The following is a 17353-nucleotide window of genomic DNA, read 5'->3' on the forward strand; positions in this document are numbered from 1 at the left end:
AGGCATCCAGGGGCAGATAAATATTAATTTTCTAATTTTTTAGGGGCCCTGTGGGCCAGATAGAATGGCCTAGCAGGCCGCATCCAGCCCCCAGGCTGCATTTTGCCCACCCCTGTTATAGCCTAAGATACATATCTATGTAATGGAATTCACTTCTAGCAGCAGGAGTTGCACCTCTTTGTGGCCACTCTAATCCTGTTGCTTATACTTGTATCCCTGGGTACCCATGTTTGTCCTCACCTGCCATACCTCTGATGTTCTTATACTCTGGGGAACACATCTACATCTGCAAGTAGCATACCTCAGTAAACTCAGGCACAGTTCGCACCGGAGTCAGCTGCTCCTTCGAGCAGCATCTTCACATATGCCTAGGACCACAGCAGTTTGAGTAGGGGGGAAACAGCCTTAGGCTGGCAGCAGGCTCAGGAGACATCTCCAAGCTTCAGGTCACAGTGTCAAACAGCAGAGGAGCTGACTGGGGCACAAGGGTGCCCAAAGAGCAGAGCCTTGTGCCTTAGCAGCAGGCAGGGTCTGTCCCCCTGCTGCCTGGGTTAATCAGGCATAATTTATATCCAGCTCACTATTTACATGTGCATTTAGGCAGTTATTTTCACCACTGTAAGATAGTACTGTCCCTGACTATCTTATGGCAACAAAAATTAGGTTGCTGCTGTGTAATAGCATCATACATGTAGACTGTGAGGCTTTACACTATGGCAAATTAGGACTGCTGCAAAGTTAAGTGCATATGTAGATGCACCCTGGGAGTGTAGCTCCGAGAACCAGAGTGCAGTCCTGGGTGTCCTGCTCTGCATAGTCTTTCAGGGTTCTTGCATTTCTACCCAATCCCTTGGGGCACTGACAGCCTGTTCACCATTTGCTACTCACCATTTGCTTGGCTTACTGCCAATCCAGCAGTAAACTAGGCCCTTCTGGGGCATCTTCAGTGGCCCCCTTTTCTCTCCTTCAGCCACTCCCGTGCTTCACAGCTCACAAAATGCAATGAGCAATACTCAACTATAGTTACACTGCAACTGGGGAGCCTTTCTAAAAACCTTCCCCAGACTCCTTCCTAATCTTGCTGGCTCCTACCAGCTCCAGCCCTAGTGGGCTGCTCAGTTCCCTCACCAGTCTGTGGTACTGCTTCTATACTTCATGCACATGGAGCTCCTTCAACTAATGCAGTCAGGGTCAGTCTCCAATTCCCTACAGAGCTCGCAGCTATAAGCTTCTTCCTCCAACTCTGTCCAAGTCAGACTGCTATCTCTGCCTCAGATACAGGGATTATATAACCCCTGTATCCTCCTCCTTCTGAGCTGAGGCCATCCCAGCAGGCCATTATCTAATTAGCTGCCAGCTGTCCACTATCTAGCTGCTCTGCAGCTTTCTACCTCTACTGCCTAGCCTTACTTGCAGTAACAGGGCTTGGCCCCTGTTACATTATATTATCTATATCACAAACTTTTGTGGGCTAAAACTCACTTCATCAGATGCTAAGTGAGTGACAGCATCTGATGAAGTGAGCTTCAGTCCAAGAAAGCTTGTGCTTTCAGTTTGTATGTCTGTAAGGTACAAATCTACCCTGCCTTCTCCTTGACTTTAGACTAACATGACTAACAATATTTGCCATCCAGCTAGAATGCCAAAGAGGAGGGGATATGCTGCAATTACACAAGGAATAAGATGTCAAAAAAGGCTTTTTGATTTTGTCCTTCTGGGTTTAGGAAGGACCCTGAATGAGCCTGCTAGCAGGATTCTGTTCTCTGGAGTGCAGTCTTGTTAATGTAAGCTGACATCCTCTATGCAACATTTCAGTAGTGGAGCTAATAAAGCTTTTGAAAGCAAGTTTCATGGATTGCCATTATCTGAAACCCTGATCATCTGAAACTTTTGGATGTCCCCCAAAACAGTGTCTCTCAGCTGGTGGGATGTGAAGGTCGTGTAGGTGGGACATCAACTCATTGCCTGACTGAAAAAAATCAGTTGTTTGCACTTGAAATAGATTAATCAACAGATATCTCAAACAGTGCAATTTTGTGGGGGGTTTTTTATCATGGTGGGACCAGGGATTTTTGACAAAATGGTTGGTGGGACATGAGGTGAAAAGGTTGAGAACTGCTACTCTAAAACTTTGCTAAAGATTTATACTACAATGAATTCCCTTACATTGGTTTCACTGCAAATCCTAAAGGAACATTAAATATCAAACTGCCTCTTATGGTCTGGGCGTAAGCAGCTCATGCAGGGTCATGTAGTCCCCTGTAGCACGGCAACTGTATAACACTTGAGGCTAGACAGAATAAATCAGGGGCGGGCAATTATTTCAGGCAGAGGGCTGCTTACCCAGTTTTGGCAGGCTGTCGAGGGCCGCATGGGTAGCCCTGCCCCTTGATAGTTGCCCTGCCCCCTGGTCACTATCTTGGGACCAATGTCCCAAAGCGGGGCACAGGCTGGCAGGGGTCTGTGGAGCCAGGCTGAGCTGCACCAGCAAGGAGAGTGGGGAGCTGGCCCAGCTCCATTGAGCCCCTGCTGGCTGGGACCCCACGCTCCTGCCACCCTGCCTGGGCTCCGCTGGCACTAACCCCGGGACACAGATGCGGGCCCCATGCTCCTGGTGGCTCCCCGCCCAGTCACTCCCAGTGCTTCCCCCAGCCCTGTGGTACAGGCCGGGGGCAGCGCACAGCCCCGACCCCCTGCTCGCTGACAAGGAAGAAGCTGGTGCTGAGCACAGGGTAAAGTGTCCTCTCACCTGCTCCATGGCCGGCGCTCCCTGCTGCAGGTGCTTGCAGCCCACACAGGGCTGTCTGGAGCAGGCACAGGCAGCCCCATGCAGGCTGCAAGTGGCTACAGTGCGGGGCATGCAAGGGGCCGCTTTTACCCGCACTCAGCACCAGTTTGTAACCCTGCCCTGCTGCCAGCCTGGCCCTGCACTGGCTCCGGGCTCACCCATTGAGGCTGCATGGGGCGGCAGCCACTGCGGCCCCCTGGCTTGCCACGCCGAACAGTGTTGGCTGCTGCCGCCTGCCCAGAGCTCGCGCGCTGGGCAGCCCAGTGGCAGCAGTGGCAAACACTGCCTGGTGAGGCAAGCAGGGGGGCCACAGCTGCTGTCACTGTGCACAGCCCCAGTGGGCAAGGCCGGAGCCAGCACGGGGCCCAGGATGGCAATGGGGCTGGGTTACAAGGTGGTGCTGAGCGTGGCAGGGAAAAATGGCCCCTTGCCTGCCCTGTGCCTGGCGCCCCACGCTGCAGCCACTCGCAGCCTGCCTGGGACTGCCTGTGCTTGCTCAAGACAGCCTGACCCAGGCTGCGAGCAGCTGCAGCAAGGAGCGCTGGCCATGGGGCAGGGGAGGGGCTGCTTTCCTCTGCACCGGGAAGGAGTAGAGAAGGAGCCCAGGGAAAAGCTGAGCATGGGGGGAGGGGTGAAAGCAGCCGCTCGCCTGCCCCATGGCCAGTGCTCCCTGCTGCAGCCACTCACAGTCCATGCGGGGCTATCTGGAGCGGGGACAGGCAGCCCCAGGCGGGCTGTGAGTGGCTGCAGTGCGGGATGGCGGTTCCAGTGTGGGACAGCCATGTGGTCCCAGGCCAAAAGCCCCCACTGGGGCTCCTGGCTGGGGGGCGGGGCCAGGCAGGCCCTGCTGTTGTCGGAGCCCTCTGGTCTTCCCCTGGGTCCTACTGCCCTTGGTTCCTGTCATTTTTGACAGGAACCAAGGGCAGATCGATATTAATTTTCTAAATTTTTTAGGGGCCCCGCAGGCCGGATAGAATGGCCTCACGGGCCGGATCCGGCCTATGGGCTGTATTTTGGCCACCCCTGGGTTATACCGAGCTCAGACAGGTACTTGTATTGTGCCCTTTCTGTGCAAGTAGCCAAAGGCATAGAAACACTCTGAAAAAATCTTTCTGGCGTCCTTAGCTCTGAGGGCTCTTAATGTGTAAACCAAGTATATAAACAGTTCCCTGACAATAGCCAGCAGACTTCAGATATCTAGAAGGGACCCTAGTGCATGAACACCTTATTGTCTAACCTGTGCAGACCATATCCTTTCTAATATGAAAAAAAACAAAACCCAGTTTTAGATCATTTCCATATCTAAAGTGTACCAATTCTATGAAAGTCTCCCCTTCTCATCCAGACTCCTTTTAGGCAAACAAATTCCACGTTCCCCCCATCTCATTTATTTTTTCCTTTTCATTTCTTTAGTGCATGCTTCTCCACAGCTCTGGGCATCTGAATAAGCAAGTACAATACAGAACAAGCCAATTTTGAATTGTTGGGCTATGCCATTTAAGAAAATGAATATGGTTCAAATAACTTTAGCTGATTGTTCCCAGAACTTTTGAAAATGGAGTCCTCATCTATCTTAACATCTGTCAGTAAAAGCTTCTTCCCAAAATGAACCATTGCTCAGAAAACTACAGATCTTCACAACACAATACTTTCTCTCCTTTAATGCCTTTAATGCATGCTTTGATGAATAATGGAATAGGTAACAGTGTTGACTAACTCCCTATGGGACCACTCTTAGTGCCCACTAGGAATGTTTGTTTGCAGAATAACTCACTCCACTTACAAAATAAGCAATCTCACAGTTTGTGGACATACTTAGTGTTCAGTAAGGGAGTAAATGCAGAGTAACTAGTGCAGTGTATTTCATGCTGTAGTTTAATGTGCACTAACTTCTCCATGTAGACAAGTCCTTAGGTTTTTGTTTGAGTATTTTTTAATTCAATCTGATTTTTATAAACAAGGCAGGTTACAGCACCCAGAGAGCTTGAGGACATCCTGCCCAGAATTTGCCCACCTGAGTCGAGGGCAGGCTCCAAAATGGAAAGTGAAGCTGCTGTAGTCTTACCTTTCTGGCCAATCTTGAGCCCTTGGTTTCCAGCAAACCTGAGAGCAGCCATTGGAGACAAGCTGAGAGCTGCTTCAGCTACCAAACTCTGTGTTTGGTTGGAGCATGCCTGAAGACTTGAGTTGGTGGAGCATGGGCATGGTTTGTACACAAGCCTTGCTTCCTCTCCCTCCCTCCCTCTGCCAGAATCTAGCATCATGGCAGTGTAGATAAGCCACAGGAGTTCTATTCATGTTCACTGCAGCTTGCCTAATATGCTTCACATCTAGGGAAACATGTCTTATAGACAGAATGTCTCCATCCCTAAAACCCAAGTTTATTGCCCTCCTGGTTCTGTATACTGTTTGTGCCATATTGTTTCTGTATATATACAAATACCTTATTGCCATGAGGAATTACTAAGTAACTGCCTATTCCCACTTTGTCTCTACATTAACACTAGAGGAATGTGCCGATATTTAAAACCATGTTTAGCAGCCTTATCCATTATCCTGGGTACAATCTACGCTTGGAGGGAAAAGATCCCGTGCCACCATTTATTGACCAAAAATGGAGAGGGAGGGCTCAGCAGCGCCTAGAGGCTCTTCAGCAGCTTACTGTGTAAGTGTTCTCTAGTTGGATTTTTTTTTTAAATAGGATGCATAAAATGTACAATACAGGTTAGGAAGCTGCAATTTGCTCCTGGCTGTTTGCCCTTGAAATTGATTCTGAGATGGCAGCTGTTATAGAAAATGGCTGCCCATCAGCTTCTTAGAGTGAAACCATTATATATTTCTTCAGCCCTGTCATATTTGCTCTGCACTGCTCATGAGTAAACCAAAGCAGATTTATTTCAAGCTGTTGTGGACAGTGAAAGAGATCAAGGCCTCAGTGATCCAGGCCTGAGTTACTTCAGCAGTAGTCTTTTCCCCTTCACTCCTCATCAAAGGCTGAGACAGGTTATATTTTCCTTGCTGTTCCTACCAAGGTTCTAGATAGACCAGACATGGGTAGGGCCTTCTTCAAACAGGCAAATTGACCTGTGGAACTCTGTTTTGCAGTATGTCCAATTCAAATCTTACTTGGGCAAAGCACTTCAGCATGTATGTAAGTTTTTTCACTTATTTACTGGTCTTGAGTTTCCCTGTAGCTCTATTCAGGACAGTTGCTCATAGCAGAACTGATTGTTTTCAGTTTTACTTGGTACATAAAATTAATCAATAAATCACTTTTAGACTCTGACCTGTTTATGTGATACAGTTCCCTGGGTAGCAAACAAAAACATGATTTTTCCCTCTAAATTTCAGCATTTCAAAATGTTTGCAAAATAACTTTTTAAAATCTCGTGTAAATATAGTCCGTCACCAAGTTTTGACTGGCTCTGAATAAGCATTGCTGACACAGAAGACAGAATGTTACCCAGGTTGCTTGCCACTGGCTGTGTTGGCACTGCAGAGCTAACAGCATTAAATGCTTGTTTATATCAGCAAAGCCAGCAGGTGTGCTTCAAGGGCACAGAAGGAGCAATATCCATGTAGTATTTTACCCAGTCCCTGTTATGGCTATAATTGTACTTTGATGGGATGAGTGTCTTATGCTAATAAAGTCAGATCACTAAAATAAATGCCCACCTGTACTGAAGGAAATAAGAATCCATTTGGATGGAGCAGCACTCTGACAGGTAAAGTCCCAGGTAATGGTAATAGAGCTCAGCCCAGCTGACTCATTTGAACTGCAGATAAAAATTGCACAATTAAAGGTTAGTCAGAACCAGGAAAATACTTCAGATTATAAGGCTGACTCTTGACTCAGGACATTGGGCCAGCTGCTAGGAAGGGGTTATTTTAAACTATCTTTACAACATAGTAGAAGGTACATCAGAAGGGATTAATGAAGCATCAGACTCTGTACAGTGTGCAGGGCAGTGGCTGGCTGAACTGAGGTCACCAAGTTATACCATGAGGCTCAGGGTCTTATCATGCAAGGTCCTTAGAGACAAAACATCACAGCACATAGCAATTCATTTCAGTGCAAGCTGTTAAACTACATTACATACTGATATCTGTGCACCTGCAAACTATACTGTCCTTTTCAAAATTAGGGCAGCAGCATTTGATTCCATTTTATATTAAATTAGATTCAGGCTTCTCGTAAGTAGCCATACTTAGGTGTAGTCAAAACATGACTACACGTTTGGAGTTGTGTGATGTATGGAACAATTTTCTCAAGGAACATGGTATGAAGTTTTCCTAGGGCTGTCATTCTCCTTCAGGAGGTTGAAAAGGTTCAGAGAGAAGGCAGGGAAATGATTGAATTCCACCAAGTAGTAAAACTAGCGGTCAGCTTTCACTAGATAGAAGACTCCCTACTCCCTGCCTGTTACTGTGACCAATAAATCCTATGTGTTCTTGAACTTGGTGCATAAAAGGCAACCTCTAAGAGGTCAGGAGGGAAGCAGAGTATCTAATTTTCTACTTCAGACTCAGTGTTGATTCCTTCAAGGTGTGAAAACAGCGAAGAGAGGCTGTGTTTACAAGGGATATGTTCCAGCTAGCACACTCCTTAAACCCATCCCTATGGTCGGCCTAATTTTTCTTCACCGTTAAAGGACCCAGAGTGAAGGCTTGAGAGTCTATCATTTCTGTGTCTGAAGAAAATCTCTAGCTCTAGTTTTAGTGAAGGTAAATCTCTCACTTCCTTCATTGTATCTGTTCCCTAAAATTTTGGCTGATCAAAAGTATTCAGACTCTTTTGTGTACCTGCATGCATGGACTCCCATAGAAGTAAAAGAAGTTGAACTTTAATTCCCATGAAATTTTGAATGTGTAATCTCCATTGGGGAAATATTTCCAGGCCAATTTGACCAAAAAAAAGTTTTTTAAAAAGGTAATATATGCATGACTTTGTCTATGCACAATATGAAATTTCCATTACATATAGAGCTGCTGTACTGTGCCTGAGACTATGGAATAACTTAAATACATTCATAATATTGGTGTTACTTATGCAGTTGGATGCTTGTCTGCTACTTCGTTATGGAATCTGAAATGATTAAGTTTTAGCTGTGCAAGCACATAGTGAAATAATAATGATAATAATGAAGCATAGAAAAAAAGAACATTTCTGAGTATACTCCATTAAAATATAAGTTACATTAATGAAACCTATGTTTTGATTTATAGATTTCAGCCTTCTCTTCAGATTCCTCAGATAGTTTATGAAGATCCTGAAGTTACTGGAAGGAATCGCTACAAATACTTTGAACGGTGAGGAGTGAATGAGTAACTATTGTGTATGAATCTGCCAAATTCCAACTTCAGCCAGTCCCTATTTTACACTGATATAACTCCAGACACATCTGTGGAATTAGTTTGAATTTTACACTAATACTATAGAAGTTGGAATCTAGCCCTTGCTTAGCTTTGAGATTGCTGAAAGTGTGAAGTCCTTAAGCATCAGTTCTTTGATCATTACTTTGTGGATTTCCTACACCAATCAAGTAAAAAATCACAACACTTTTTACATTCCACATATCTCAAAAAGCTTTCAAAGAAGGAGTTAGATGTTGTGTAGCCAAATGCAGCAGCTATTCTCTGCTCAGCAGTTGCTCAGAGAGGGTCACGGTTATGAGACTGTTTTGCATGGAGGGGAAGGATATGGCCCAAGCCAATGGAGAGAGTTTTAGCCGAGACTGATTACCCTCACTGGGAGTTCAGGGCATGTGTTTCTCTCTGTCTTTCCTTATCTAACAGGAACACTGTACACATCCCTGCTTATCAAATACACTGCCCTCACCTTGTCTAGATCAGTGGTTTTCAACCTTTTTTCATTTGCGGACCCCTAAAAAATGTTGAGGTGTGGATCCCTTTGGAAATTTCAAATGGAGGTGTGAACCCTCTGAATTATAAGTGTGGGTATTCATATACTTTTGATTAATTATAGTCACCATTCGTGGACCCCTTAGACACAGTCTGTGGACCCCCAGGGGTGACCACAGGTTGGACCACAGGTTGAAAACCACTTGTCTAGAGGTGCAAAGCTATCCTGCCTTCTGCTAAGCTACATTAGAATTTTTTTAATATACCAGATGATTTAACAACATCGCTGCAGCAGGGCATTTGCTACCATGGTCCCCTTGCTTTACCCATGGCAGGCTAGGGTGGTTGTGGTTGTACTTGAGATTGCCTGTGTAGTTTTGCTAACAAGTTAGACAGCGTCCCTTCCAGCCCTACTGCTCTATAATTTTTAAATTTCCAATACCTGCTGGTGAGAAAAGCAGCAGGAATATCAGATACATTTTTCACCAGACAAATGCTCCATCTTGCAAAACCTCAGTACCCCCAAGAATTACTCTGCAGTTTGTCATTAAGCTAAAAACATGGGATAGAGTTTGAGCCAGCAGTTCTCTCATGGCATACCGAACGCATGCTAGTCTAGCCACAGAGGTACACTGGGATAAATTCACTGCTAGCATTGGCAAACGCAACACCATTCACTTCAAGGGACTAGTTTTAAGGCTGTTAGCAAACCTGGCCCTTGTTAAATCCAGTTGTCTAAATGAATCAAAGACATTTAGTTATGTTAGCAGTATAAAGACATAGACCAACTTATCCACTGCCACAAGGTTAAAATAAACTTTTCATTGTCTTTCAGAGGCTACTAAAGAAACTTGGTAGTCAGATACATTGTTATTTGGATGACAACAATTCCTATAACTTGTACCTAAACAAGAAATTAATAATAATACTTTGGACTTTTAGCACCTTTCATTTTCAAAGTACTTCAGAAACTATAGTCATGTAAAGAAGGAAACATCAAATTAGATAATTCTAAAGCATGGCTTATCTTAAAAGTTGATTGAAGTTGTTGGGGTTCATGCCAGGATTCGTTTAAGCTTTAGAAAACCCAAACATATACAAGGAATTGAGAACATAGTCAGTAGTACCTCAACCAATAGTAACATCATGTGATTACTGTGATGCTTTTCAACTCCAGTTTGAAGTGCCACACAATTTTAGCAGCTGCTATCTTAAGAGCTTCTGGCACTCAAGACATTTTTCTACCAGCTAAAAGAAGCTTGGAATTTTGTTTTCCAACTACATTAAAATATTAGTTTCTAACTCTAGACCAGGGGTATCAAACTCACCCTGTGCTCTGGGCTGGATCACAGCAGAGGAGGCAGTGGGGCCAGCAGCAGCTGTGGCAGAGCTGGTGGGGGGCCACTAGCAGTGATAGCGGTAGAAGAATCAGTGATGACAGTGGCTCAAACAGCTGTGTGCAAAGAGCAGAATGCCAAGTGGCCACAGGGTGAGCAGGGTTGTATTTGCATAGACCTCACTCATCCCCCTGCTGTTGACAGCCATGTCCAAAGCAGCCCTGGAACCTTGAATTCTGCAAAAGGCCCCGTCTTCCGCTAGCCTTCTCCCATATTACCTGGCCTGGCAGGAGCCCCATGGGGTATATTCAGCAGCTCTGAGGACCAAATCTAGTCCATGGACCATATGTTTAAGATACATTCTAGAAAGCTGGTAAATTTGGGCTAGTAAAGCCAAAAGTGTGAATCACAGAGTAGCAGCACAGTATGACCAGACAGAAATGAAAGACTGAAAACACCTATGATAACTTTTTCAGCTATAAAAGAAAAGAGAGAGAGAGAGCGAGCATGTGAGCAAGGAAGGGAAGATGTTTATAAGCAACCCTGAATGTCACAGTAAACCAGAAAATAGCTATAGGATCATAAAATCTAGAAGGGCTAGATCTTTCCCTTGATATCAAGTTCTTTGTGAAGGTTTTCAATTTGAGGATTTGTTTTAGCAGAATAAATATGATGGAGAAGAAAAGAACTTTAAACCAGGACCAGATAAAGCTCCAAACCTATTTTCCAGCCAAACAGCCTTCATCCTCATTCTAAATCCTGACGTATCAATGAACTAAGCCATTAACCTTCTTGATCTTGATTCTCTTTTTCTTACTAGAGTGTAATCAGTGTTAATTCCCTTAAAAATCAATGAAGCTAGGCCTTATAGTTAAGTGAAATGAGAGAACTGGTCTCTGAATGAGAAACTAGAACACGTTTTCCCACTCAGAACAAGAGTTCTCATATATTGCTGATGACATAGTTACACAAGCTCATTAGACTTGCAAGAACTGCTATTTTGTAAGTATTTTTAAACACTCAGGGACAAATCCCCAGCTGCTGAAAATCAACATAATCCCAGTGAAATAAATGGAGCTAGACCATTTTTTACCACTGAATGATCCAGGTCTGCTAAGCTGTAATATTCTGTTATTACGTATGTTATTCTTGTGGCTGTTGTCTTAAATGTGTTCTCTCTCTTTCCAGGCCTTACATCCCTTTCAGTCAGTCATTTCCACTAAATGTTATTTATGCAATGGCAAAGTAAGTAGTGAACTCCAGAGGAGCACTGTTACAATGGGTTTTTATAGCCATAAATGATGTTCAACTTTATTACAGAAAAAAAAAGATATTTTTAACAGAGAAGCAATAGGGTGAGCTCATTAAAATAGTGGAAAGAATCTGTCCACCACCATGAAATCCCTGAAGGAGTAACTTAGGCATAAATTCCTACAGGTAGGTTTTGACATTGCTTGGGATATGTAAGCAGCACTACATGACTGGGGATCAGATATCTGTGCGCTTTGAATATGTTGTGATCAAGAAGCATTAAAAAGAAAGCTGAGAGTGAGTCATAGAGGAAAGGTCTCTGATACAGTCAGATTTTGAGTTGTTTTATTGTTTCTTGTCAAATACCTTATGTTACATTCTTGCATCATTTGCAGTACAGTATTCTTAAATTAGCATGATCCAGTTTTTATGGGGGTCAGATTCAAATGTGCTGTCAAGTGGGCACCGCTCCCAGTAAAGTCACTGAAAATTGCTTCAACTTGTGAGTTGGTTGAATATTCTCCAGGGAGCATTGGGGTGTGTGACAGGACAAGCCCCAAGAGTGGCTGCAATGGCCCTTAATGGCAAAATAACTGGGCTCAGCTCTTCAGAGTAACTTTCTCAGTGTCCTACCTGCCTTGATGAAAATAGTGTTTCACTTGAGAAACTTATCTCAGTCCCTGTGTTTTTGCCTCCTGGATTTACAAGTGGCCAAGCTGATTACGCCCTGTTAGTGCCTGAGGGCATGGATAGGGCCAACTCACCTTAGGGACATTAATTAATCATGGACTCCAACCACCCATGCCTCATAGGTGTCACTCTGTCATCATTTTTCATGGGACTTCCCAGTCCCATCCACACTCTCTGTCCCTTGGGCACGAAGCCCTTCATCTAAGCCTTGGCCTTCTTACTGGGTCCTTTTCTCTTGCTGAGACCCTCAGTCTTGGCCCACTGTCTCAGGCTTAGGCTCCCTGGCCCCAGCCCTTTGCATTACTGCCTTATACAGGGCTTAAGGTAAATCCAGTATCTTTTATTAGACAGATTTATCCAAAGAACCTTGTCTGCCTATGTCCTTAGACCAACATGGCTACAGCCTACACCCTTGTATAGGGCTTAATACACAGCAGTCTCTTAGCACCCTACTGCATGACCTCTGAACCTCCCCTGTAGCCACAACCTGGTGCTGCAGTTATAAACATAAACTAAGGCACCAACAAACTGCTTTTAGCTAAAATCAGTCCCCACTCTAGGTCATTATCCCCAAATTCTTCAGACTCCCCTCTCAGTTGTCTCCTTCCATCTCTCTCTTTCTCTCTCTCACTTGAGTATTCCCTGCAGAGTACAGGGCCAGACTGCCTGCTCCCACTTGGGAGCTGAGCTTATGTCCCTCTGACTGCCTTCTCCGACTTGGGAGCTAAGCTTATGTCCCTCTGGGCACCTTTCTTCTGGTCACCTGACTCCTCCACCATGCACACGTCTTTCCCCCTAGGTCAAATAAGTCTTCTGCTCCTGCTGTCCTGTTGTTACCTGGCTCCTCAGTCTTTCCCCCTTAAAGTGACTGGGGCAGAAGTCCCTATTACAGGATAGCAAAGGTGTTAAGTTACTGCAGTCCTGCTTTATATTACTTGCTTCTGTTAGGTGCTTTACTACCGCTCCTTCCAACTCATTCATTTTGAACTCTCATTGAATGCCAAGTCAGTGGAAAAGCAGTGCAGCTTGTGCTTAACATCTTGCATGAAACTCACATAATTAACTTAACCATAGAGTCTGGGTCAGACTGCCATCAAGCTGCAGCTGTTTACATTGGACTGCACTAGGACCTTGAATCATGAAATGCAGTGCTGTCAGATGCAGGTGTACTGGAGGCTCACATGTAATAATCTAAGCTGGCTACTGCAGAAGGCCTGTGGTTTGCTCACCTAGAGAGAGGCTTTTCTGAGGTGCTCAGCAGTGGGCTACCTCTGTTCTCGATGAAATCACTGGAGCTCATTTGAGTGGAATCAGCCTTAAACGGAGGCAGAGCACCTCGGAAAATCCTATTTGTAACTAGTGCATTTTATAAATTAAAAAAAAAATAAATAAAATACAGCAGTTTATACAACATGCATTTTTTTTCTTTTTCAACAGGACAGATCCATATGTTCACTCATCTTCCATCAGTGCTAGACAACAGTATCCCATATCACGAACTGTAGGGACACAGACAGATTATCGGGATGGTGAAGCTCAGACTGACCCCTACTCCCCAGAATATATAGTTCCTCAAGGTTCAATCCCAGAACTGCTGACACTTGCAACTCTTACTTGGGGTGAGTTGGAAAACGAAGAAACATGGTTATAATAGCACTGATGCACTCTCTCTGAGAACTGCAGAAGGATGTTTCCAAATTGGTATATGGTTTCAGTTTTTTCCCAGCTGTGACGTTTCCTTGCTGTTTTCTTGGGGTACATAATTTTATCCAAATTTAAAATGGATACATGGCTTACCTAATAGAGCTCCTGTGAGGCACTTTGTAAGGTGTTTTCATTCAAAAGGCATTATGTATTGTAAATAAAAGTATTTCTTCCACTGCTTCAAGTTAGAAATTTGGGATATAAAAACTCCTACACTAGTGAGCCAACAAAAACCAGTGTCCCACTGCTTACCATGGTAGATGTTTCAGAGGAAGGAGCTGGTCCTCAAATGCATTTTAATATACTGCATGATTCTGTGGAAAGGAAATGCCTTTCTGATCCACCCCCTAGCTGGTGACCACCTTATGTCCTGGAGTAAGAGAAGTGAGTACACCTCTTTTAATATCACTGTAGCAACTGCAGAGGCCAGTCTTTACCACATTTTAAAAGCTCAGGGAGATGGCAGCCTCAGAAGTATTTACTTCCATGTTCCAAAATCAGTGCTTCTCAACCAGGGTGTTGCAGCATCATGGGGTGTACTGAGATCCTTTCAAGGGTACCACAGGGTGCCATGCAATGTTAGCATGCTTAGGTGTATAAACATGATTCACAAGATAAACTCAAAGGTTTCAAATAGGAATTCATACTATTAAAAACCTTCTGACCTGTGGTATTGTGGTGTTTCTGCATTGTTTGCAACAGAAGAATTGCTCTGTTATTTTTCTGTAGTCAAAAAACAAGTGGCATTCTCCAAGGGAAAAGCTGGCATTTTCTGGGGGCTGCCTTGAGTCTGAAGAGGGGTGTCTTGAGTCTAAAAAGTTTGAGAACTACTGCTCTAACTGTTCTGTTTATATTTACTACCCACTCTTATATCCATCACTGTAATATCTTAGCACAGTAGTGATGAATATCATCCTGACCTGTAGTCTTCCTAAAGAAATGCTGCTTCTTCTCTCTGAAAGGCCGGGGCCTTCCAGCAGGACTAGCTGAAGTGGAGATGATTGAACGTGCCCGGGAGAAACGTGTCTGGGAATCAACTCTTCCACCACTGAACGATGCCTCACAAGTTGTGAAGAGGAGGAAGATGATGGATGACATGGAGAGGAAGGAGTGGGCCTTCCGAGAACAGGAAATAGAAAAGTAGGAGCTAAAGTTGTGCATGCTGTTGGTCTCTCAGGTGTAAGGAAACCAAATGGAGTTGGAATCAGATAGCTAAAGGTTTGGGAGAAGGCCAGAGACCCCTGTCTTTAGGTCACCAATTCAAGTTTGCCCAATTTATTAGTCACAAAAGGTGCTCATCACCTTTGGTAATTAGAATCTAATTACTCTATCCAACTGAAAAGCCCTCCACGCAGATGGCATCCCTCTTACTGTTTTTGGAGGACATCACATTGAGTGAGCATGGAGGCTGCATGCTGAAATCAAAGCAATTGATCTGGGGGTGTGAATTTTATTTGATGTAAGAGACTATTACCTAACATCTTTCACCAGTGAAACTCTCTTTTAGAAAAGACTACATATGCTAGGTTTGCAGTCTGGCCACATTTAAGAATCGGGTCAATGACCTGTTGGGTTTAGCTGTGGCAATGGTGCCAGGGAGCTCTGTAGAGCACTACAGTTAAGACCTTGCTTTTCATTCTTTTGAAGATTGCAAGAGCTCCGACTTGAAATCTTAAAAAAGTTGCTGAAGCAGCGAGAGGAGAAGCAGAATGAGGTGGATGTCAGCCGCTTGGATGCTCATTGGTTTAACCGTCAGAAAGCCAAAGAAGAGAGGGTGAAAAGAATTCGACACGAGCATGTCAAAGGTAAACTGGGAGGAAAACAGGAGGCTGGGACTTCATTTTCAGACTGCGCCATTCCATTGTCATAAGGCTGCAACTTGGTGTTCAACATGAGGGCACATCTGCGTTTTGGGCCTGCCTGGGCAACCTTTGTTCTGTAGGCTGTATTCTGTCCTAGACAAATAGAAGCCTGACCAAATTCCTTAGGATGTGACTCTTTCAGGACCATGACTGTCAGAGCACCACTCATGGCTACAATTATTTTTCAGCCATCAGGAGGCTGGTAGCCAAGGGGAAGAATGTGGAGGGGAAGCTGGAGAGACGAGACATCATCAAGGACTACTCTAATTTTGCATCGCAGCCTTATGGGCCTCTGTCCAGAATTGGTTATTTTCCAGATAACCACTCTGAACGTTTTGTGGTAAAAAGCTACTTTCTTAACACCTATGAGGGTAAGGCATCTTCAAAAGTTTCACATTAGGAAACATTTATTTAAATATTAACCTAAGCCTACACTGAAGTTCAAGTCTCTCTCCCTCCCTCCCTCCCTTCTCTTCTGCTGCACCCCTATTCCTATTCCACCTTTCCTAGGATTACTTGAGCTGGAGGCATCTCTCCCAGACTCCATCACCCAGCTCCAGACCAAAGTTCCACAACCCAAGGTCACGACCACTAAGGATGGGTTTATCAAGCGATCAGCAAGGCTAGAGATGGAGCTGTCACAGGTTCACCAGGTATAGTGCTGCAACTGGTAACACATAAGATTCCTTTCAGATTTGAACCGTACCTTGCACAGAAATGCTATTGGGAAGAAATACCCCAATATCACTTCCTAAATGCCCATCATGTAAAACCAGAAATAAGACTAGCTGCAGGGAGAGAGCATTAACTAATGAACTTGCAAGTTGTCATTTGGCATAATCACTACTACTCTGAGCCCAATGCATCTTCCTTCTGACTCAGTGTTCTCTCTTCTGCTTCGGCTCTGTGGAAAAGCTTCTAGTTTCGTAGAAGGGGGTTGTTTTTTGGTACCCACTCTAATCCTTCCCTGATCCTCTATGTTTTCTCCTTCTCTTTTTGCTGTTGCTATATGAAAAGATGTTGGGATTATGATCTCTGATGTAAATCATCAGTTTTCCTCCTTTCTTTGCCTATTTTCTTTTGCCTTCCCTTTTTAATTTACATATGGTAATCTTACTGGTTAAAATTTCAATAATTAAAAATTAAACTAAATTGGGATTATACATTTTAAAATCCTATACATCTGCAGCAAAGCATTGGTTAGACAACACTGCTTATCTAAACTAGATCAGAACAGGTTGCTGCTATTTACCTAGGTGCTTGGACAACTAGCATTTGATTTTCAAGACTGAAAAACTATTGCATACACAAAATGCACATATATAAATCAATCACAGTTGTACTTGCAAATAAGATGTCTACACATGCAATGTAAATGACTAATGTGGAAGCAAATACCCTCTTTACATAACAGCTGGAGCAAGGAACAATCCAAATGAGATGAGTTATAAGGTATGCATCTAGTGATATAGTTATGAGCTTGCATTATTTTTTAAATCAGCTGTACGGTTATTGGATGACATATCCCCAAAAATTTATATATAAAACTTTGTTAGCTTTTCATTTGTATTTTCTTCTGACCTAACTGATGAGAAATATTTAGTCATTCCCTTTGTATATACAGGTGTTCCTGTGTTTTAATGTAGCGCAATAATCCATTTCCAGAAGGCGGTAGCTGTCTGTTAAAGCATTTTAAAATAAAACTGAAATCCTGCTTTAAAATAATCTCAAAGCCAATTATCAAATTTTAGGAAATTCAGTGTTGTATCTGGTCGCTACTTGAAAAGAGAGTTTCCCTCTGAAGATTTAAGATTTAAGTGCTAGAGAGCTCTTTCTTCCAGTCAGTGCTGAGCCAGTGT

General features: G+C 43.9%; 1 protein-coding gene across 1 annotated transcript in view; it reads left to right on the forward strand.

Moving 5' to 3' along the window:
- Positions 1–17353, forward strand: part of MAATS1 (MYCBP associated and testis expressed 1) — a 96796-nt gene that overhangs the window by 41442 nt on the left and 38001 nt on the right. Inside the window, exons 3-10 of the mRNA XM_019526669.1 lie at positions 5296–5453; positions 8015–8098; positions 11176–11232; positions 13366–13547; positions 14595–14772; positions 15280–15437; positions 15683–15865; positions 16005–16147. Of these exons, the coding sequence (XP_019382214.1) occupies positions 5296–5453; positions 8015–8098; positions 11176–11232; positions 13366–13547; positions 14595–14772; positions 15280–15437; positions 15683–15865; positions 16005–16147 (1143 nt within the window). The remainder of the gene's footprint in view (positions 1–5295; positions 5454–8014; positions 8099–11175; positions 11233–13365; positions 13548–14594; positions 14773–15279; positions 15438–15682; positions 15866–16004; positions 16148–17353) is intronic.

The sequence above is a fragment of the Gavialis gangeticus genome, unplaced genomic scaffold, assembly GCF_001723915.1.
Source record: "Gavialis gangeticus isolate Ggan-Ray unplaced genomic scaffold, GavGan_comp1, whole genome shotgun sequence".
NCBI classification, from domain to species: domain Eukaryota; kingdom Metazoa; phylum Chordata; order Crocodylia; family Gavialidae; genus Gavialis; species Gavialis gangeticus.